This window comes from Maylandia zebra, linkage group LG11 (genome assembly GCF_041146795.1).
Source record: "Maylandia zebra isolate NMK-2024a linkage group LG11, Mzebra_GT3a, whole genome shotgun sequence".
Classification (NCBI taxonomy): domain Eukaryota; kingdom Metazoa; phylum Chordata; class Actinopteri; order Cichliformes; family Cichlidae; genus Maylandia; species Maylandia zebra.
In genome coordinates this window covers 25,623,128-25,644,170 of record NC_135177.1, presented here as the reverse complement: position 1 = coordinate 25,644,170, position 21,043 = coordinate 25,623,128, and the positions used below count along the sequence as shown (strand labels likewise).

The following is a 21,043-nucleotide window of genomic DNA, read 5'->3' as shown; positions in this document are numbered from 1 at the left end:
TTTTTGAAAAGTCTGTAACAAAACCATCAAATCTGATAAAGGTTATTTAAATGCTGCAAAAGAAGAATGGATTGGAATTTTAAAAAAAAATTACATATCCTAACCTTAATTACTGGGGAAGAAAAATGAATGATGTTCATAGTGAGCAAGAAGTAAACTGAGTGGACAGAGATTCACTTTTAATGTGTATGTATAATATATTACAGATACACAAAAATACACTCCAAAAATAGAAGAGTCCTTGAAATGTACTGTGGCGGAGGTGTAAATGGTAAATGGCCTGTATTTATATAGCGCTTTACTAGTCCCTAAGGACCCCAAAGCGCTTTACATATCCAGTCATCCACCCATTCAAGCACACATTCACACACTGGTGATGGCAAGCTACATTGTAGCCACAGCCACCCTGGGGCGCACTGACAGAGGCGAGGCTGCCGGACACTGGCGCCACCGGGCCCTCTGACCACCACCAGTTTTAGGACAGCCAACGGGTGAAGTGTCTTGCCCAAGGACACAACGACCGAGACTGCCCAAGCCGGGGGCTCGAACCGGCAACCTTCCGATTACAAGGCGAACTCCCAACTCTTGAGCCACGATCGCCCATGTGGTCCCGGGCGCGGCTGCAGGGGAGGAGTGGTGCAGTGAGCTCAAAGGGGCGGTGCTGGAGACGCAGGTGAGAACAGCTGATGGCGTTTGGACTGATGATGGTTTCCTTCCCCTTTTATAGTGAGACGGGAGAGGAGCAGAGGGAGAGCTGGAAATCAGCTGAGACCGGAGCTGTCAGACTGTGGACGGTCATAACAAATGAAAACTAGAAATAAACGTGCCATCTGGCGACAAACAACTGTGTGTGTGTGTACGTGTGTGAAGTGCATTTCACATGTACAAATGTACAAAATATTAATAAAAAAAAACAAACTTAAATCTTAAAAATGGAGGCAACTTTGCCTATGGTACAATGTATACTATCTATGAAACGATCTTTACTGCATCTCCAAAAGTCGATTCTGTTCATCTGGACGTAACGTTTTGTGGAAGAAAGGTTTTGTCACTCACCCAAGTGACTTCTTTAGTCTTAGCTGACTGCAAGTTTCCCCAATCTTATAGTACATTTGCATAATGAATTGCAAATTTATAAGATTGGGGAAACCTGCAGTCAGCTGAGACTAAAGAAGTCACTTGGGTGAGTGACGAAACGTTTCTCCCACAAAACGTTACGTCCAGATGAACAGAATCGACTTTTGGAGATTTACTTTCCTGGATGATTGAGAATGCATCAAGACGATCTTTACTGCAGATACTAGTATGGCTCTGCAGATGTCACCTCACCTTGAGGTTGGCAAATCTGTCTGTCACTTTTTGGTGATCAACTCTCTCAAGCAGTTTATCTGTTTCAGTTTTGCCTGTCACTATTCCCTGTCCATTTTCTTACCTGGTTCTTCCTGACCATTCTCCTCACGTTCCCCTCTTTCCTCTCTCCCTCTTTGGACTGACAATCATACACAAATAGATTGTATTCAATTAGATGAAAAAATTACATTAATATGAAAAAAGCCCTCTCTCAGTGTACTTTCAACTAAAAGGAAAATAACCAAACCACATGTACCACTAATAAAAGATATGAATATTGAAACATTGATCCAACATTATCCTTTATTGACGGATCATTTGATCTTACACCTTTTTTTGAAAAACCTCCTTATATCCATTATGAACCTGGCTGTCTCTCTGTACACAACACACACACACACACACACACACACACACACACACACACACACACACACACACACACACACACACACACACACACACACACACAACAGGAGTTATAAGGTTAATGGGCATCCAGGACAGTGGTAACAACAGTAGGCTACGGACAATTTTAAGTTTTAGATTTTAAATAGGCTATAGAAATTTCAATGGGAGCAACAGGACTGTCAAATGTCACTGATTTTACTACAGAGTAGGACGGATTGTAGGGTAGCAAACATCGTCGGAAAACACGTTTTCAAAACTGCAGGTTACCTGGTGTAATGTTTTTCAGCTAAAAAGAAACATGTTCTGACTCCTACCTAACTATATAAAGATTAACTGAAGGTTAAATGCAGCTAAATTGTCCTGTTTTGAGGCAGGCACTTACACCTCCGCCTCTGTAACCTTCCCTAACACTATTTTTGTACTTTGCCAAGTTATGAAACCTGACAGAAACTCTTCAAATCAGCCATTTAGCATTACCATTAAACCACTCTTTCAAGAATTATTGAGATAAAAGGAAGGTTGGAGATAAGTAGCCAAGAAAGCTGGTCAAGTGATGGCTTTTTAAGTAGTGGTTTAATTACTGCCAGATTGAAGGCCTGTGGTATAGAGTTGATTAACAGAGATAAGTTAGTCATATTTAAAACTGAATGTAATGCACTATACATTTGAACTGATGATTTGTTAGCTTTTTTTAACTGAAAAAGCCATAAATAACAACAAAAGTGGTATTTGAACGGCCTAGAAGTCAGAAATACTTTGCTAAATTGTATTAAACAAGTATAATGTTTCTGCGCTGAGTACTTTCTTGAGTCACTGGTATTTACATACGGAGTGCCACTTTATAAAGTCAACAGAGTATGCGCTTGAGCGTCACAGTTCATTCAATTTTTTCAGCTTGTCCCCTGTTATGTACACACACATAATTCTAGGTGCACCATTTTAGGTGTGTGATACGCCCCAAAACCAAACATTTTTTCCTTTTTTCCTTTACAAGGCATTCAGCCCTGTTTACTTGGTCATTGTTTGCCATCTCATATCAGCATAGAAACTGAACTACAACCTATGCATACTGTGTCATTGGGTATAAGAGCTGTGGTTGTAAACCCTATCCTAGTCTTCAATTTCAGACCTTGCTTTCAGGAGCCAGATACTAACTTCAAGAGTTGAAGGGGACTGCAAATTTTCCTACAAATCAAGGTAGTTTAAACTCATCCTACTAACTGATTTTCTTCATATCTGATTTGGGGTAAACTCTTAATCAAGAAAGATCTAATAATTTTTGGTTGGAATAAAATCTTAAGAAGCTTTCACAACACAGATTTGGATATATAACATTTGCTATAAAGAAACTGTGTAAAAGTGTCTCAAAGGTTCTATAAACAAGAAAGTAAATTGGTAAAGTAAGTGACCTTCATGTTTAATTTGCTCCAAGTTATTTTTCTTCTTCTTGCAGCCATGGAATACCAGACAAATGTGATAAATGCACAACCTCAGGTGACTGTGACACAGTACACGGTCTCCCGTGGGTCGTCAGAGTGGAGTACAAATGCATGCGACTGCTGTGAAGACTGCGGCATCTGTACGTGTCTATATAAGTTCTATGGGAACATGCTGAAGTTTACCAACAGTGTAACATAACAGAAATATGATAAAACATCTCTCACCTCCAGGTCTTTGTGGAACATTCGTTCCCTGCATCCTGGCTTGTCAGGTGGCTCAGGACAGCGATGAAAGCTGCTGTCTGGCCTGCCTTCCCGGCGCCCTGATTGCTTTACGGACAAGCATACGCAACAGATACAATATTGGTGTAAGTGTGGTGCAGATTTCTAATCATTTATTAAACAAGAAGACTAGAATTCTAATCATGAATTCAATCATGAAGTCAGAAAATTCTCTAGAATTCTAATCTAGATGGTGTTTTATATTACATTTTTGAAATCCCAGCACTCTAAATATGGTTCTGTAAAAAAAACAAACTATGATGTTTGTCACCAGTTTACTGTGACTGTGCTTTTCCTCAGGGCTCTGTGTGTGACGACTGGTTAGTCATGGCCTGCATTCCAGCATGTGGATTATGTCAGATGGCACGTGAGCAGAAGATAAGAGGAAACTGAAAATTTATACAATATATGATATCCTCAAAGTATCAAAGTAATATAATATGTGAAAGTGTATTTCTTCAGTTTCTGTATCTTAAATTAAAATGTTAAAAAAATGGCATAGACATATTGTAGTAAAGCTAAAGGATTTGATAAGAAATAAAGTCAGATAACTGGACTAAACTGACAATTTCTTCTTGTTTTTCCTTGTTTATTCTATAGTTTAATAGGATTACATAGTATATCTGTTATATTTTAAATGTGAGCTCTGAGTCTTAGAATAAGGCTTAAAACCCCCGTATCTTTCACTCGAAGTTCAACAGCGACTCATTGTGCTGACACCAAGTTTGTGCAACAAATCAGTGAAAAAATCTGACGGATATGTGGGAATTTGCAGCACGAGTAACTCTTAACCACCCTTAAACCCCCCCAAAACAAAACAAAACAAAAAGAATCAACCAGTTTATGGTGGTAAACTCAAATAACTATCATCATCATTTCTGAGAACTTTTTTACTACCTACAATACAATTCAATAATGTTCACAATTTTATATTTTTCTTTTTTTAATGTTTAACATAATTGTGTTAAAAATACGTGAGTTATAGATGTGTGAATGCAAATTGTATATCCACTCAAAAACAATATTTCAATAAAACTATTGGAATTAATGTGTTGTGATTAAATAGTTGAACACAGCTGTAAAGGATTATGAAAGAAGAAGAATACGTTGGAGACATCTTCCCCTTTCTGACTGACTGTTTTATTTTTGGCTGACCATGTACTTCAGAGCTGTCTAAAGGCACAGGGTGAGGCGAAAAGCATTAATCTGAGTAAGTACAAATTAGGGTACCTTATAACTTTAAACTATCAGGACATGTTTTCAGTTTTCCTGGGGAGGTTTGAGGAATGACATCAATATTATAAAGTTATGCTCATAAAGGGTGAATCTTAAAAGTGGCACGTATTATATAAAAAACTCTCTGAAAACTATTTCGCAACTCTTTCTATACATTTTATTTTTATAGACAGCTTCCTCTTTCTGACTCAATGTTTTTGCAGCCACCAAAAACAAAGCTGTCTAAGAAGGCAGGATAAACAGCATTAATTTAAGTAAGTACAAATTAGATTAACTTCACACATCATGACATTTTCAGTTTTCTTGGGATCGTCTAAGGATAGGAAATAAACGTTATCTTATTTGCAAAATCATAAGAATTTATGTTTGTAAAGGGTGAAAATTAAACATTATACATAGGAAAGAACCAAATTATTTCTCAACTCTTTCTATGCATTTCTTTTATCGTTCTAAAATTATTGATATCGTGATTTTTGCCATATATTGTATTCCTGTAGTATTCAATTAGGAATTCGTTGCTTTTCAACATTGTGCATTGTGTGGACCGCAATGACGTGTGAGAAACCCTAAAGAGGAGGAGAAGGGCAAACATTCATTTATATTGAAAGTGGATGTGAAAACATAAGAAAAGAGGAACAAAGTTTTTCTCATCGTATAAATTTCTTCGGGGACACGCTCCTCACACCTCAGGATTAGAAGATTCTTTTATGCTGAGACTATTCCTAGAGACTCGCAACTGCTTCTAATAAGAAACGGTAACAGCAACAAGAAAAGGTAAGAATCTGAGCTTGGGTTAGTAAAGTAATTATAAAAATATTTAGTCTAAATTAAAATGTCAGTTGAAGGCAGCAGGCTCCAATAACCATGATGAGTGTCCTGTATACTGTTTCTACAATATTTTAAAAATGATTAAAAATCTATCAGATATACAATGCTAGTTTGTCAATTTACGTCTTTATAATGTTTAAATGTACTTGTACTTGGGGCGATCGTGGCTCAAGAGTTGGTAGTTTGTCTTCGAATTGTAAGGTTGCCGGTTTGAGCTCGGACAGTCAGCTCAAACCGGTCGTTGTGTCCTTGGGCAACTTCATCTACCGCCTACTGGCGATGGCCAGAGGGGTTGATGGTGCGATATGGCAGCCTTGCTTCTGTCAGTGTGCCCCAGGGCAGCTGTGGCTACAACTGTAGCTTACCTCCACCAGTGTGTAAATGAATAGTGGAATTGTAAAGCGCTTTTGAGGGTCTTAAAAAGCACATTATTATTATTGTCAGATTTTAAGAGACAGCTGAAAACATCAATGATATACCTAAAGCGAGAATTTGCAATCTGATATTAGAATTTTTTTCTGATTTGAAAGTATTCTCTTTTCAGATCCCTGCATTCACCTGATGAAAAAACACAGAGGCCTTTAGACGTTTTCAACTTAATATTTAAACAAACGAAACGAAAAAAAAGGAGCCAACAGAAGTTATTTAAAGGACTATTTCTTTGCACTGCAAGAAGACAAAATGGGAAACCATCAGCTGCTGTCAGTTACAGTTGTTCTTGCAGCTGTTCAACTCACCAGTAGTTACAGTTTCAGGAACTGCATTGCAGAAGCAGATTCTGATGGGAAAACTTTCAACTGCATGCATCGGAATGCAATGCATATTTCTGATATTGTCAGTGACCTGCCACCATCTGCCATCAATCTCACCATTTTAAGAACTCCTCTGACGGACCTTCCTAACAACAGCTTTAGTAACCTAGTAGACCTTCAGCACCTCAGAATTGATAATAATTCCTTGACAACCATCCGTCAGTTAGCTTTCCAAGGCTTGTATCAACTGAAGAATCTAAACATGTCATTAAACAAAATATCAGCGCTCAACCCTTCTCTGTTTAAGGACCTGCAGAATCTCACCTCCCTCTTTTTGGCCAACAATGCATTGGAGCGGCTGCCCGAGGATATTTTTTCATCTGTTCTCAAGCTACACACTTTAATCCTGAGACAAAACTTTCTGTCAGATTTCTCAGGCATTGCTAAGTCTGTGGCACATCTGACAAATCTGACGACACTGGATCTTTGCTTTAACAATTTGACCTCCCTCAGACACTCAAATGTGTCACTGCCCCAGTCCCTCACTGTTTTGTATGTTTGCCATAATAATCTATTAACGCTGGGATGTAAGCCTTCATTTCTCAGCTTTATCAACATTTTAGATTTGTCATACAATTCTCAGCTGCCTACAAAAGCCTTTGATCAAATTGATTTGAGCACTATAAATTATTTGCATTTGCGTTCAACAAATGTAACAATAGTGGAGTTTTTAAACATTAGCAACATCAATCCAAGTCATGTTGATTTCTCTGGTACAGGACTGAACAATGACAGCATGCTCAAAGAATTATGCATACTGTTGAAAAAAAGGCTGAAAGAGAAAAATCTTAAAAATATGAACCTGGGTAATAATGCAATTAGGCAACTTACAAATAACACACTGTCCTATTGTCCTAATATCACAGGGGCTTTGGATCTATCCCGCAACAACCTAAAGAGTGCATATTGCCTTGAGTTTCTTAGAAGACATGTATACATAGAAGACTTCAAAGCAGAGCACAACCATCTCAGCTCCCTAATATACTGTAAAAAAATGTTTCAATTTAAAAAAATGGAAAATCTGAGTTATCGTTACAATCGCATCTTAAAAGTTGACTCTCATGCTTTTTATCATACACCAAATATCAGGACGCTACAACTTAACATAAACAGTATTGCATTTCTCCATATACACGCTCTCAAGGGACTAAAAAAGCTCGAGACACTTCGTTTAGACAATAACCTCTTAACTGATTTGTTCAGTGTCACATTTGAAGATCTGGTCAGTTTGCAAATTCTTAACATTCGCAACAACCGCATTTCTGTCATTTTCAATAGGACTTTTTTCAACCTGACATTTTTAAATACACTGGATCTTGGAGGTAATAAGATTACCCATTTTCAGCGATCGGGTCTTGATGGACTAAAAAGCCTGTCCAAGCTCTATCTAGATGGAAACCAGCTAAAACAAATTGACCCTTTCTTATATCGTGCATTTCAAGACACCCTCACTGTGCTAGATTTACAGAGTAATCAGATTTGCTTCATAACAGAAACTCATGAGTCACCATTCATGAATCTCAGCAGACTGACTGATCTGAAATTAGATCGGCAGCGACCTAACGGACTCACCGTTTTACCACGCACTTTACTACGTGGCCTCTACTCGCTGAAATCTTTGTATCTCACCAACAATAACATATACCATCTTGCTCCTGATACCTTTGATGACCTAACAGACTTAAGTTTCCTCACACTGGATAACTGCTGTGTTGGGGTGAAAAAATTAGAACCAGGGGTCTTTAAAAATTTAAGAAATTTGACCAGATTGGCTGCAGAAAATATGGGCATTCAGAACTTCTCTAAAGAGGTTTTTGGGAATCTTACACAGTTACGTTTACTGCAGCTCAACCGCAATGCCATGCAGACTCTTTCTGTAGACGCATTAATGAGTCTACCTATGCTTCGTTACCTTGACATACGAGATAATCCTGTAAGCTGCACCTGCAACAACGGGCCTTTGCAAAATTATACAAAGAATAACACAGATGTTCAGGTGGTGTACCTGTACAACCTGTCATGCCAACACAATCCAAAACTCAAATTTTACAATTTTGACACTAAAGTTTGTCGCGGAGATATAGGAATGTACCTGTTTTTTAGCACATCAGCTGCAATCTTCTTGTTTACAATCATTCCCTTATTCTATGTTAAACTCTACTGGAAAATGAAGTACAGCTACTATGTGTTTCGGGCCTGGTTTAGTGAGCAGTGGAGCAGATTCCATGAGGAGGAGGAGAATTGTAAATATGATGCATTTATTTCCTATAACTCATCTGATGAACAATGGGTCATGGACCAATTGTTACCCAACTTGGAGGGAGGCGGATCATCTTTTAAGCTTTGCCTGCACCACAGGGACTTTGAGTTGGGCCGTGATATTGTGGACAATATTGTTTCTGCTGTATACAGCAGCCGGAAAACCATTTGTGTGGTGAGCAGGAATTTTCTGCAAAGTGAGTGGTGTTCTCTGGAAATCCAGCTTGCCAGTTACAGACTCTTTGATGAGCACAGAGATGTTCTCCTGCTCGTTTTTCTGGAGCCAATCTCTGAGAGGCAGTTGTCTTCGTATCATCGCATGAGGAAAGTTATGTTAAAAAAAACTTACCTGCAGTGGCCTGGTTCAGACTGTACTAACCCAACACAGGCGCAGGAACTGTTCTGGAATCAGCTGCGTAGAGGAATAAAAACAGGGACCAGACTAGAGACAGAAGAATATTCTGCAACTCGTGAGAGCAAAGAAGCTGAAGACTTTACGGATGAGAGATCTGATGAAAACTTTTACTTGCAACCTTAGAAAGAAAATAAGAATGTGTGATTTGTGGTTTTACTCAATTAACCTTTCAGTCTAAATGTGTTTATCTGTGATGAAGTTATGTTGTAAATATGCAATATAATGTGTAATAAATGTAAGAGCAGCTTTTGTTAATTTTATGTTTTGCAGTGTTTATGTATATATGCAATTTCTAAAAATGTCTTTTAAATTACTGTTTTGCATTTAAAGGGATGCGCAACTTTCACAAACAAATAATATTCCATTATGACATGTGTTTTTAATTGTACAGAAGTCCAAAATAAACATAAATGCTTAAAAAGGTTGAAAATGATGCATAATCAAAGGCTACTTAACTCAGCAAAAACAGGACAATAGAAAAAGACAGGTTACTCTTCAGAGGATAGCTATTGCATCTATGCTTAATGCTATGGTTATATTAATATGGGAACATAACATGTTTATCACTCACTAAACAAAAACCTTGGAGTGCATAAATTAAGGGAGAATTGTACTTTAATCAGTCATAGAAATATTGATCCACATGCTTGTATGGAGAGCTTTACCACACATTAGTACAGTCTCATAGGAGGGAAGGACCACGGCTCAGGGCTAAGGAAAGCAGAAAGGGAAGGTGAAGGGTCTCTCTCAAGAATGAATGACGGAGGGTAGTGCATAATATCAGTGTGCTGGGACTTCAGAGAACAAGCTGAAGCGTGACTGAACTGGTTTGAAGGTTGGAAATGGCTGCTCTGATGGTGAACTGGGGCAGCAAAAGAGGGAACACAAGAGTACATATCAGTTCCAAATGGGTCTTCCTGCTGGGCAAAGTGCATTGGCTCTCCTGCGTATGTTTCTGGCAGCTGCGATTGGTAAGGAAAAGAGGGCTGGGAGTTGCTGTCAGAGTACTGTAGGCTCTGATTTCCAAGTAAGCTGGATTGGTCCATGAAGCCATTTTCAAAAGAACCAAATGTAGCTGAATTTTTGCTCTTTGACCAGTTTAAACCATCTTGCCAGTTCTCAGGTACAGAAGCCCCTTCTCTCTGGCATAAAGTGGTAGAAGGAGCAAACAAAATGCTTTCTGGAGCTTCACAGGTCTGAAGGTTCATGAACAATGGAGGAGAGAGACTTGGTCTGAGGATATCATCCAAAACACTGTCAGCCATATCCGCAGGGCTCGCCAGCCACTCAGTAACCTTGACAATTAACATAAGGAATCATTATTTATTATCAGAGAATCTTATATTATAGAAATCTGAAAATAACTTAAGAGTGACAATGTAAACTGAGGGCCTCACCTGTTTTTGACTGCAGTGTTGCTGCAGACTGGTCTTCCAGCTGGAATGGCTATTTGCTGGCATATTAAAAGAGATATCTAAAAATAAGGAAACAAAACTGAAAAAATGTAGGTATGTCATGCCTACTTCTGTTTTTTTTTTTTTAAATAACCACATAAAATGATGTAAAACCAAATTGATGGTTTGTGTCTTTTCTGTATTCTTTACACAAATTAATCTCCTGACATAAAACAAACACAAAACACTTTTTAGGATAGGTCAAAAAATCCAAACCTATCTTCACACAATGGATGCCTATTAAAAAAAAAAGTATTTTTTAAAAAAAAAAATCTTCCTCATCATGCAATACATGGAGTTAAGATCAATGTTTTCTCTTTTAAAAAAACAACAAAACAAAACAAAAAAACAGCAGAAATGTTGGTTTAAAGATATTTAACAGTAAATAAACCTTTAAAACTATTTTAGCACAGAAGGCATTATCCAGTCATTCTTTAAGGGGAAAAAGGTTTTTTTCAGTGTTTCACTTCTCTTCCGTAACTGTTTTTGCACGTGTTTGACAGAAGGAAGAGGTGGCACAAAGACAGACAAGTATAAGAGAGGACAGTGGTGAGTTAATGACAACTGATTGAAGTGCAAGAAATGTTAATTATTCTAAAACCATAGATAGACAGATGCAGATTTACACTAAACATCTGTAAGTCTGATAGTAGAGAAGCTGGTCCTAGCTGGAGTACCAATAACTCTCTGCCAAAGTTAAATCTGAACCAAATACACAAGGTCTACAAGGCTGAGGGGGAGTAACAATTACTGCAACGGTAAATTCTATAGTACATGACAGCACAAAGACACGGGAAGAAAAAGTGACAACAGGTAAACGTGATGTAGGTGGAGGTCATGGTCAGTCTCTAAGGGAAACACTTTGTGCAGAATTCGCAATTAGTGTATTTAAGTTGTGTTTGTATTGTGTGCATAAGAACAAAATAATGTGTGTGAGCTTACAGGATGCAGCATGCACTATTACTAGTTCAATTTAATCTGAATGACTAAATGGTTAAAATACACCAACATAAAAAGACAGTGTAAATGTTCAAGCTATCAAACAAAAGTAAATGTAAGAACTTAAATATTTCTTACCAATCAGCTTGGCAATATATTACTAACAATCACTTTTATACTAAGTACTTATAAGTAACAATGAATGCAAAGATAGTCCATAAACACTTTTAAAATAACGAATTTTGAGCATATAATCTGTATCACAATGTAATAACATCTATCAAACAGATGTTTGATCAGCTGGAAGTTACACAGTTGAAATTATTACCATGTCAACCAGCATGGCTGTGGTCAAACAGAGATCATTAGACATAATCAGTTAAAAACTTGCACCAGAATATCTCCCCTATGATAGTGATAGATAAAGTATAACAAGTAGTTGTTACTTTAAAAAAAAAAAAACCGTTGAGCTTGAACAAATCTGCGCTTTCCTTTATATTATGGGGGACATGTATTTTAAGCTCTAGACCAAAATACTAAATTTTGCTCTACAAGGGCCTGATATCCACTTACGATGACATTATAGTGCCACAGTTCAATTGAAATTTTAAACGAATATCCTCATATGTGCGTCTCATTTTTGTCAGAAACAAAAATCAGGTAAAGAAAATCTGGCAATTCTTTGTTTTTACACTCATCAGGTCCCAATGAGCCCAAATATCAAAAAGAAATAAAAATGCATGCCATGGAAGAGTTCAAGTCTCAAGAGGTTAATGCTCACCTGCGGCAAAGAGATTCTCTTCATTTTTCCTGGTTGGCTCTTGATCATGATCTTGGTCTTTCTTTGTGGGATGCACAGCAAAGCTACGATGTTGCTGAAGTCTAAGGAGGTTCTCTTGAAGCCACGGTCCATGTGTTTCCCTCAGAGAGTTTAACAGGACCTCCCTGCTCTCTGACAGCAGGTTTCTCCTACTGATCGACGGAAGCTTCAAACGTTGACACAAACGTGCTGCTACTGCACTGACAAACTGCTGAACAGGGGGCTCCTGGTTCTTTGGGGTTTGCACAAGAGTAGAAATCACACGTTTCTTTACATTTGTGTTGAAAGACTTAATATTGTCTCTGTCAACAACCGGAGTCAGCAGTGATTCTCTGCTGTTTTCAGACATGACACATGCCCACTTGGTTTCTGTTGTTAGTACATCGAGGAAGCTGTGTTTAGACCAGTGGCTGCTTTGAAAACTTTCACATGAAAGAGGGAGTTGTTGTTGTGGTTTCTCTTCTGTTGTGACATCTGACTGCTTTGACTCAAACTGGATGTTGTTCTTTTCCTTCTCTTGGCAGTCAGTGTGGGCTTTTGAAGCAGGGTCTGTATTTTTTCTGAATGGCACACAGCTCCCAACATCTGTATCAGCTCCCAACAAAGCATCAGTGGACAGTGAAGCAGAATTGTGCAATGCTGAAGATGAATGTGAAATTACAGTGTTCTTTTCTTTTCTTTGTTCCTCCAGTTTTGGCTGTTCACTTAGCAAGCGTTCAAAATCAATAGACTTCACCTCATGGTTAAACAGGCCATGGTGTCCTGTCAGGCGGCCGTCTGTGATGATACTGGGCTCCTGCACAGAGCGCACAACACTTGGAAATGGTGGATTTCTCCTCGAAGAACAATGGCAACTAGCACAACAGCAGTTATGCAAATGTGCCATGTCTATGTTGCTTTGGCAATGACGGTAGTGATGATGATGGTGATTTGACTTGATCTTTGAAATCTCTTTCCAGCCACCTCTTATTTGACTCCTCTCCTTGCGGGTCTTCAGTCGTTTCATTTTTTTCTCCTCATTTGCCTTACTGTAGTGGGTTGAATATCTGGGAAGAGCACTGAATCTTTTTGCAAAGCAACACTTTTTATCTGTTGTTTTTGTTTCTTGTTGAAAATTGTTGACTTTTCCTTCTTATAGAGGTCCTGCCACACACATGGCTCATGCTGCATTCTATTCTGTAGAAAAATAACCACAGTTAGTAAAGCAGGCTTGATAATACAGGATGTGGTTGTACCTCATTGAGGTCGACTCTAGTATTAAAATTAAGAGCAACTTACCAATGATTCAGTGAAACTGACTAAATATAAATTTGAATGTGGGCTTTGACTTGAACATGTAGACCACACATAATACAACTTTCTAAGCACTTCATAAAAATAATAAGAAAGCATGTAACATACTTGCCATAGTTTAGCAGAGATAGATAAAGTATGAAAAATGTCTCCTTTACCTTAACATTATTTGTGCAATTAAACCCTGAAGTGAGGATCATTTCATGTACAGTACAAATTGTAAGGAAATTAATTTGCATGACATTTAAAATCATATTAAACTACAGACACAAAATCATTCCAATATATAATGTATTATTTGACCTGTTCCACAATCACAAGAGTTTCACCATATATGTGCAGCTGTACACACTAAAAACTAGGTTTCGAGAAAAACATTTCACATAAATGGGCGAAAAAGAGACACTGAGCAGATGGGCCAACTGCAGTCAGACTTTGAGCACTTTAAGTACCCCTTCAGATATTTTTGCAGTTTTATAGCTGTGGTTACATTTCTCTGTGCATGCATGGTTGTAATTATTTATAACGTTTGTAATTGTATAGATACTGAATAGTAAGGTGAGTTGAGCTGACTACACCCATCAAAGTTGCCTGTCAAGTTCATATGGTCTGCTGTTAACCCTGTGTAAAAAAATAATAATAATAAAAATAAAAACATTAAAAAAATATAATAATAAAAATATGTGCAGTATTGAGATGACTGCAAGTCAAAAGTACTGCTTATAATATATGTGAATGTACTTATTTCTACTCTGAATGTCTGGGGGGGAAAAGCCCCGGACAATATCCTGTATGCACACAAAAAAGTTAGAACTTATACTTCTGTTTGCCCTGTTGGGCATTCCTACAGTCTGTCATCTGCCTCCATCTCACCCCATCCCACTTCTGTAACACCAACCTGCTACTTTCATTACATCCATAAACCTCCTCTGCAATCATCCTCTTTTTCCTTCTGCCTGGCAGCTTTATCTTTAACATGCTTTGCCCGTTGTGTCCACTATCCATCCTCACCATATGTCCAAGCCATTTCAACTTTGCTTCAATGTCCCTCCTAGTCACTCGCAACTAAAAATTTAGAATCTTCAGCGCCACCTCCCGTCTTTTTGTCAGTGCCACCGTCTCCAAACCATACATCATCGCAAGTCTTACTAACATCTTAACTTTCCTTTTGCATTCTTCTATGCTTATGTCGCCAATCACACCTGACACTAGTGCCCACTCACTCCACCTCGTCCACAACCTCTTCACCACTTCCTGTGTGGACTGTTCGTTGCTTTGGATGGTTGACCCCCAGGTATTTTGAACACAAATCAGCTCGAACTAATACTGAAACTTAATGAAAACTTAACTAAAACGAGCAAACTAACTGAATTATGTCAGCAAACTAACTTGGAGATTAGCAAGCACCTACTATCCCCAGGTGTAATTTAAGTTAAGGTGACACGCGGTGCATGAAGTCCAAGCTGTAGCTGCTTAGAAGCGAAAAGTATTTCCAACTTTAGCAAACTGTAAATCAGTTAAAACCGTAAATACATGAGAAAAAAATAAATGAAAAGGAAAAATAGTTAATAAACATAGTGTCTACTTACCAAAGTCGTTAACAACCGCTTAATTTTATCGCACACCGAATGTGTCGTTGCACGGCAACACGCAGCCGTTGCGTTTTTTACACGCAGTGATAACGCCCAAGAAAGCCCACGAGTTGGACGAAACTACCCTCACAAAACGAGGGGTTACACAGTATCAACTCTGCTCCATTTCTCTACTTATGTAATCCTTTATTATTTACATTCTCATATCATATTTTGCACACTACAATTTTATATGTTCAAACGTCGGAAAATTAAAATATCTAAAACCATACATGTTGCTGACTACTCATGATAATGGTACGCTCTGCTGTGCTGAACCTCACTTCCGGAAAGTGATTCGGGGGGACAACAGTGTTTTTGATTTAGTGGTATGCTATGATAAGTTATACCTCTTAATGCAGTCATTATGTTAATCTCTACCCTTTTCCATTCTGCAGAGCACAGGCCTATTTAATTTCACAATTTCTCTTATCTTTGTTCAACTACATCTCTTATGTGTTCCAGCATGTTGAGCTAGCTATTGTAGCTAACTTTGTTAGCTTCCACAGATCTCTCAAGCGAACAGAGCTATGGGCTATTTATGAATTGGTTTGTATACATTGCTGAAAGTGTGAAGAACTCAATGCGACTGTTTTCCCAACACAGGTAAAGCAGAATGAGTGCAGGAGAACCAAACCCAGCCGCCACACCCACTCCCTGTGAAGACACGCAGGGAGATGGACGATGGATGTCTATGGTGTGTGACTTTTATATTATTTTTAGGTTTTATAAAGTACGGTGTTATATTATTCCGTTTGCATCGTTGCTGATGTTTAGTTCTGCAATCAGTGAAGATAAAGGGAAGCTTCATAGTTGAAAAGAGCCAGCTACTAACATATTGTAGTACATATTGTTGCAATAATGGCCTTCATAAATTATTTAAACCTGTCTAATAAATGAAAATGCAATGGCTTGTGAGGGGTGTGCAGTTTTGCAATTGATTGTGAAAGAAAGGAGAAAAGTCTTGGCAAATTAGTATTTTTTCAGACACATGGGGATATGCATAGATATTTCATTAATTGATTAAAAAAAACCCATTAGAAAATGTTTTCTCTATCCACATAACAGCGCATTCTAAATACATTTTTGTACCTGGACTTGCCATGTAAAAATGAAATTGCTGGTGTTACATTCAATACTGCACTGTGATGATATCAAAGTGCTTCTAGAAAGTAGACTCGCCACTCGTTAGCCTTTTGGCGTTGCCATCGGGCATTCATTTGGGTAGTTATTTTAAAGGATGTCTCTAAATGAACACAAATGTCAGTAGTCACCAGAAAATCAAAAGAAACATACCATGCTGATTCTTAAAAAAAACACAAGGTTTTAAAAAGTTTGTCTTGCAATATGTGCGGATGTTGTGCAATGGTTGGTACTGTAGTAAAAATATATATACATCTTTTACATTTTCTTTTTGTAGCACAATCGGTTTGTGTCCGACAGCAAAGACAAAGAACCTGATGTCCTGTTTGTTGGAGACTCTCTTGTTCAGCTCATGCACGAGTTTGGGGTAAAACAAAGATTGCATTGATATGTGTGCCTCTGTCCATTATGTAACTGATTTACGTTTTCTCATAAATGTTTTCAAAGTGTGAAAACTTGTTGTGGAACATGTGAATGCAATATTATTGTGGTTTGTCTGCAGATATGGCGTCAGTTGTTCTCACCTCTCCATTGCCTTAATTTTGGGGTGGGTGGTGATGCAACACAACATGTGCTGTGGCGACTGAGCAACGGTGAACTGGATAACATCAGCCCAAAGGTTCAAAACAGTGCCAGAAATAGATAACATGATCATGCTTGTTTATTCACACAAAAGACTGATTGTGCTCAACTCTGTGTTAAAATCCCACTTCCAGGTACATTGGGTCAAAATATCAGTGACATGTGTTCAGTCATGCATTGCTTTGTCGTTTGTTGTTGCAGGTCGTAGTGCTGTGGGTAGGAACTAACAATCACGGTCACACTCCTGAACAGATCTGTGGAGGCATCTTGGCTATTATCCAAGTTATCAAGAACAAGCTTCCCAATGCCCACACGCTTGTACTTGTACGTGTTTTTCCTAAAGCATTCCTTGTATCAGGTGTTAATCTGCTCACCCGCATGTTTTTTGAAAATGACTAATGAAGTTAATTCAACCATCAAAGTACAGTGCGATGTCACCCCTTTTAGCAGCATCTTAGCTATCTGAAATGAGGTGAAGTGTAAAGTTATGGATGCTTCTTCATAGGCTGGAACTTTGATTATCTGTGAGCCATTTCATGTAGTATATTCAAGGATTTTAAATATACACTGCAGACATTGCTCATAAGAATAAGGGCTTGGAAGTATTTTGTTCTGAGGCCCATTTGGAAAAACAGTGCAGCACACACTCTACAGACATGCTCTTCAACGAGTCTGCAGAGAATAGCAGCTTGATGGGAGCTGTGTAGAAGCTGCAATTGCTGCTGATGCTGTTGCAACTAAAGTTAGAGACTGAAACTGAAATATTTTAGGTACTTAGAATAAAACGAGACTTTTGAAAATTTAATGCTAACTGGAACAACCTTTTTTGGTGAACCTTGGAAACTAATATCAAATGAAAATACAGAGGAACTCTCTTCAGCTTGAGTCTTTGCCAATTTTGTAGAATCTATCAATGCAAGTTGTCTGATGAGCCTGTGGTGAATATGTTTATTGAGACTGGGATGAGTTACGTGTATTTAGGACATGTTATATGTATTCTAATAACTATTCCAAAATTCTTGAATTTTTTATCTTGCTATAATGATCTCTTTAACGGGGTTGGCCAGTCTGAACAAAACTAACATCAGATCACTAACATCTATGGTTTTTTTAAAAAAAGACTTAATAGTTTTCGTTTGTTTCATGTGCTATCTTCAATGTATGTCACCTATATGTAAGTTAATGGTTTAAGAAAATTGGATCCGCAGTAGAATTTTGTTCAAGTCACCACTAAATACAGAAAGAAGAATTAGAAAAAGTGCTGCAAACCTGGTTAACTCTGGTAATTAAAAAAAGACTGAGATTTTCAGACAATAAAAACTAAACTGAAACGGCAACGGCTTAGAAAATCTGCTTGAAAATCAACTGATGCTATATTGTATTGTATGTAAATGGATATCTTAGATTGTTTGGATCAGAAGGTTTTGTGCTATATGATATGTAGTTAAAAGTAAACCAGAGGAGTCTCTGCCTGGTCAGGTGAATGTTAGGGGGCCAAAAAGCTGTACTTGTTTCAGACAGGTCTGAAGTTTAACTGTATTAATTTACTGTATATGTACTAGGGGCAGAAACTTAATTGGAAATTCAGCTAACACGCATATGAAATAAGGAATATGAAACATTTAAAAATAAGTATGCTAATGTTTGTTTTCCAGAGTTTACTGCCCAGAGGAAAAATGCCAAACCCTCTACGGGAGAGAAATGCCAAGGTGAACGAGCTAGTAAAGGACACCTTAACATCCCTTCCCCGTGCCTCCTTCTTCAATGTAGACCCCGGCTTTGTTCACTCCAATGGTAGCATCTCCCACCAGGACATGTACGACTACCTTCACCTGACCCCGAAAGGATATCAAGCTGTATGTGAACCTTTGCATGCCCATCTCAAGGCCCTGCTAGGTGAACCTACTGACAACTGAGCATCTAGGTCACAAAAGTACACTACCACAGTGGTCCTTGTCCCTGTTTCAAGAAACCATTGCACTTATATTATTAAGATGTGTAATGATGGATAGAATCAGTTATTGAGGGCTAAGAGCTGCATAAACTATTTGTGGAAGACCTCTTCAAGGCCTTGGTTGGTGACCACTGTTAAAGACAATGTGACCATACGGTTTTTGTTTATATGAATTGACAAATCCCTACTTCCATTCCCAATATTGCACCTGTTCCATTAGCTTCTCTGACACAAAGAATCAATACAATTGGACAATTTTGTTTGTCATCCAGGGACCCTCTGGTTTAAGAGAATAATAATGAGCTAATTATACTGTCCATTATCACCCTCATGATTGGCACCGCTCACTAAAAGTGATGTCATATCCACCGGTGCAAGTTTTTGTGTCATTTTAGCCGGTCACACACCTCTCAATTTTTTTTACCTGTGTGTGGGTGGCATTGGCACCATGGCCGGTAATTCCCAAATTATACAGAGGGAGATGCTGCAACAGCTTGACAAAAAGACTTCTTAAAAACTCAGCTTCTGGTTTGAGCTTCTTCTACTCTTAAAGAGGGCTGATGTGGAGGTTTTATCTCAGTGATGACAGTTTGTTTTCGAAAATGCTGTAGCGGGTAACTGAGCCCTAAGCACCAGTATTAATGGTGACTGCTGTGGTGATATCACTGTTTGCAAATGACACGACTAATGCGCTGACCATAAAGCACCCTTTAACGATACGTGAAGAGATGGCTGTTAGAGCACACATCAGTCCAGATGTTCAGTGGTCATGAATAAATTTCAAAAGTAGGCAGCAGCTTTATATTCTAAGGAAGACATTCTGTAGGTCAAACTGCTGAATGCAGCACCTTGTTAAAGGCTTGCTGTGCTGCAGATCTTATCCCTTTGGCTATAGCTCATGAATCCTTCACACACAAAAACAGGTTGCACTTTCTTGAACTTTAGGAACAGGAGCTTGTTGGAAAAGGATGCAGGATATATCAGGTTTAAGCCAAAATATGCCTGTATACAAGATAGAAAAACTGCCCTTCTTAGAAGATCCTTGTAAATCATCTCGATTTCACTGTTCTTCAGGTTACCTTTATTTGGCAATAGCTTTATTGCGATGTCTGATGTGTTTGGTTTCTTTTTTTTTTTTGTACCTGTTCATTTGAAGGACCAAAGTGTTTTGGGGTTTTTTTTTTTTTTTTTTTGCTTGTCTGCACTTGCAAACAATTGACCGTTACAGTTTACTTGCTTTTCAGCATATCATGTTATCTCATTAATGCCCTTGTATCTTTTCCTTTATCCATAACAGCAACAGAGTATTCATATGAGAGACTGTTTTGTTGCAAGGATAGATGTGTTTGAGTAGGTCGAGAAGCTGTGGTGATATATCTAGATGTCTGTGAATTGAGATAAGTCTTTTGTAATGGCTCCTTCAAATATTTAAAGGCTTTACTTCACACTAACCTGCTTCTGGGCCTCTTGTGTGACGACTGTGCTACATTACATGAACAATTGGATGGCCAACTGTGTAAGTGATGAAAGATATGCATTAAATATCAAAACAAGATTGGATCTGTGTGTTGAGTACCACTGATGCAGAGCTACATGTTTAGGCCTTGGGTTCATCAAGAGTACATATAGATTGTTAGATGTGTAAAAGAGATTTATTACGTTTGCTTGACTGGTTTTGTTCCTGTCTCACGCATATTTTGTGAGCAGAGGCACGTTTCAGAAACTTGAGGAAGGTGAACAAGTCTAACTTTGTCCATACCACCCATTTGTGAGTTTTACCACGAATCTGATCCTTTCTCCAACTGTCATCACACATGAAACAAAAGCAGAGCACTTACAGCTCTTCTTGACATTAGCAAACACGATTTAATATTGACAGTGATGTATCAGTTGCAGTCATGCTGACAGAAGTGATAACCGCCAGCCAGTTTTTTAACGAGAGTAACAGATATATCCTGAAGACAGAATTTGATCCCAATTTTTATCAAATTAGTGAATGGCAGCAAAAAGATAAAATGCATATAAAAGATTATTGATGTATTAGGTTCCCATCAGGAAAGTTTAACTAGAGGCTATCAAATGGGCACATCTGACATTCAAGTGCTCTTTTACCGCATCTCAGTAACCCTGTGAATCTCTCTAAAAGCAAAAAGCCATTACTCAAAACCACTATCTGTTGGCAAGTGTACATCATT

At 38.2% G+C, this 21,043-nt stretch overlaps 4 protein-coding genes across 7 annotated transcripts; 3 read left to right on the top strand and 1 right to left on the bottom strand.

Annotated features, from left to right (window-relative positions):
* Positions 1–2,648: 2,648 nt before the first annotated feature.
* Positions 2,649–4,043, top strand: cnfn (cornifelin). The gene is made up of 4 exons (XM_004550899.2): positions 2,649–2,958; positions 3,215–3,340; positions 3,432–3,568; positions 3,783–4,043. The coding sequence occupies exons 2-4, from the start codon at positions 3,217–3,219 to the stop codon at positions 3,873–3,875; spliced, it is 354 nt and encodes a 117-aa protein (XP_004550956.1). The 5' UTR covers positions 2,649–2,958; positions 3,215–3,216; the 3' UTR covers positions 3,876–4,043.
* Positions 4,044–5,417: 1,374 nt separating this feature from the next.
* Positions 5,418–9,287, top strand: tlr21 (toll-like receptor 21). Its single transcript, XM_004550900.5, has 2 exons — positions 5,418–5,492; positions 6,091–9,287. Exon 2 carries the CDS (start codon positions 6,228–6,230, stop codon positions 9,153–9,155), a length of 2,928 nt encoding a protein of 975 aa, XP_004550957.3. The 5' UTR covers positions 5,418–5,492; positions 6,091–6,227; the 3' UTR covers positions 9,156–9,287.
* A 342-nt stretch (positions 9,288–9,629) lies between these two features.
* On the bottom strand, positions 9,630–15,263 carry prr19 (proline rich 19). 3 transcript variants are annotated; one of them, XM_004550898.6, is made up of 4 exons: positions 15,128–15,263; positions 12,207–13,421; positions 10,430–10,506; positions 9,630–10,327 (listed from the first exon to the last, which is right to left on the bottom strand). In XM_004550898.6, exons 2-4 carry the CDS (start codon positions 13,249–13,251, stop codon positions 9,704–9,706), a joined length of 1,746 nt encoding a protein of 581 aa, XP_004550955.2. In that variant the 5' UTR covers positions 13,252–13,421; positions 15,128–15,263; the 3' UTR covers positions 9,630–9,703. The 3 variants fall into 3 exon arrangements, with proteins under 3 accessions (XP_004550955.2, XP_076746211.1, XP_023009610.2); XM_076890096.1 differs by lacking the exon at positions 15,128–15,263 and adding an exon at positions 14,741–15,034; XM_023153842.3 differs by lacking the exon at positions 15,128–15,263 and adding an exon at positions 14,550–14,657.
* On the top strand, positions 14,754–20,403 carry pafah1b3 (platelet-activating factor acetylhydrolase, isoform Ib, gamma subunit). 2 transcript variants are annotated; one of them, XM_024804205.2, is made up of 6 exons: positions 14,754–14,832; positions 15,776–15,866; positions 16,590–16,679; positions 16,815–16,931; positions 17,096–17,218; positions 18,550–20,403. In XM_024804205.2, exons 2-6 carry the CDS (start codon positions 15,786–15,788, stop codon positions 18,808–18,810), a joined length of 672 nt encoding a protein of 223 aa, XP_024659973.1. In that variant the 5' UTR covers positions 14,754–14,832; positions 15,776–15,785; the 3' UTR covers positions 18,811–20,403. The 2 variants fall into 2 exon arrangements, with proteins under 2 accessions (XP_024659973.1, XP_004550954.1); XM_004550897.3 differs by lacking the exon at positions 14,754–14,832 and adding an exon at positions 15,442–15,498.
* Positions 20,404–21,043: the final 640 nt, after the last annotated feature.

Excerpts from the sequence above, each read along its gene's own strand:
- pafah1b3 (XM_024804205.2), top strand. The coding sequence starts at position 15,786 with ATGAGTGCAGGAGAACCAAACCCAGCCGCCACACCCACTCCCTGTGAA. Across the intron at positions 16,680-16,814 it reads AGCTCATGCACGAGTTTGGG|ATATGGCGTCAGTTGTTCTC; the intron begins GTAAAACAAAGA and ends GTTTGTCTGCAG. Across the intron at positions 17,219-18,549 it reads ATGCCCACACGCTTGTACTT|AGTTTACTGCCCAGAGGAAA; the intron begins GTACGTGTTTTT and ends TTTGTTTTCCAG.
- prr19 (XM_004550898.6), bottom strand. The coding sequence starts at position 13,251 with ATGAAACGACTGAAGACCCGCAAGGAGAGGAGTCAAATAAGAGGTGGC. Across the intron at positions 10,507-12,206 it reads AGAGAATCTCTTTGCCGCAG|ATATCTCTTTTAATATGCCA; the intron begins GTGAGCATTAAC and ends CCTTATTTTTAG. Across the intron at positions 10,328-10,429 it reads AACACTGCAGTCAAAAACAG|GTTACTGAGTGGCTGGCGAG; the intron begins GTGAGGCCCTCA and ends TTAATTGTCAAG.
- tlr21 (XM_004550900.5), top strand. The coding sequence starts at position 6,228 with ATGGGAAACCATCAGCTGCTGTCAGTTACAGTTGTTCTTGCAGCTGTT.
- cnfn (XM_004550899.2), top strand. The coding sequence starts at position 3,217 with ATGGAATACCAGACAAATGTGATAAATGCACAACCTCAGGTGACTGTG. Across the intron at positions 3,341-3,431 it reads CTGTGAAGACTGCGGCATCT|GTCTTTGTGGAACATTCGTT; the intron begins GTACGTGTCTAT and ends TCTCACCTCCAG. Across the intron at positions 3,569-3,782 it reads GCAACAGATACAATATTGGT|GGCTCTGTGTGTGACGACTG; the intron begins GTAAGTGTGGTG and ends GCTTTTCCTCAG.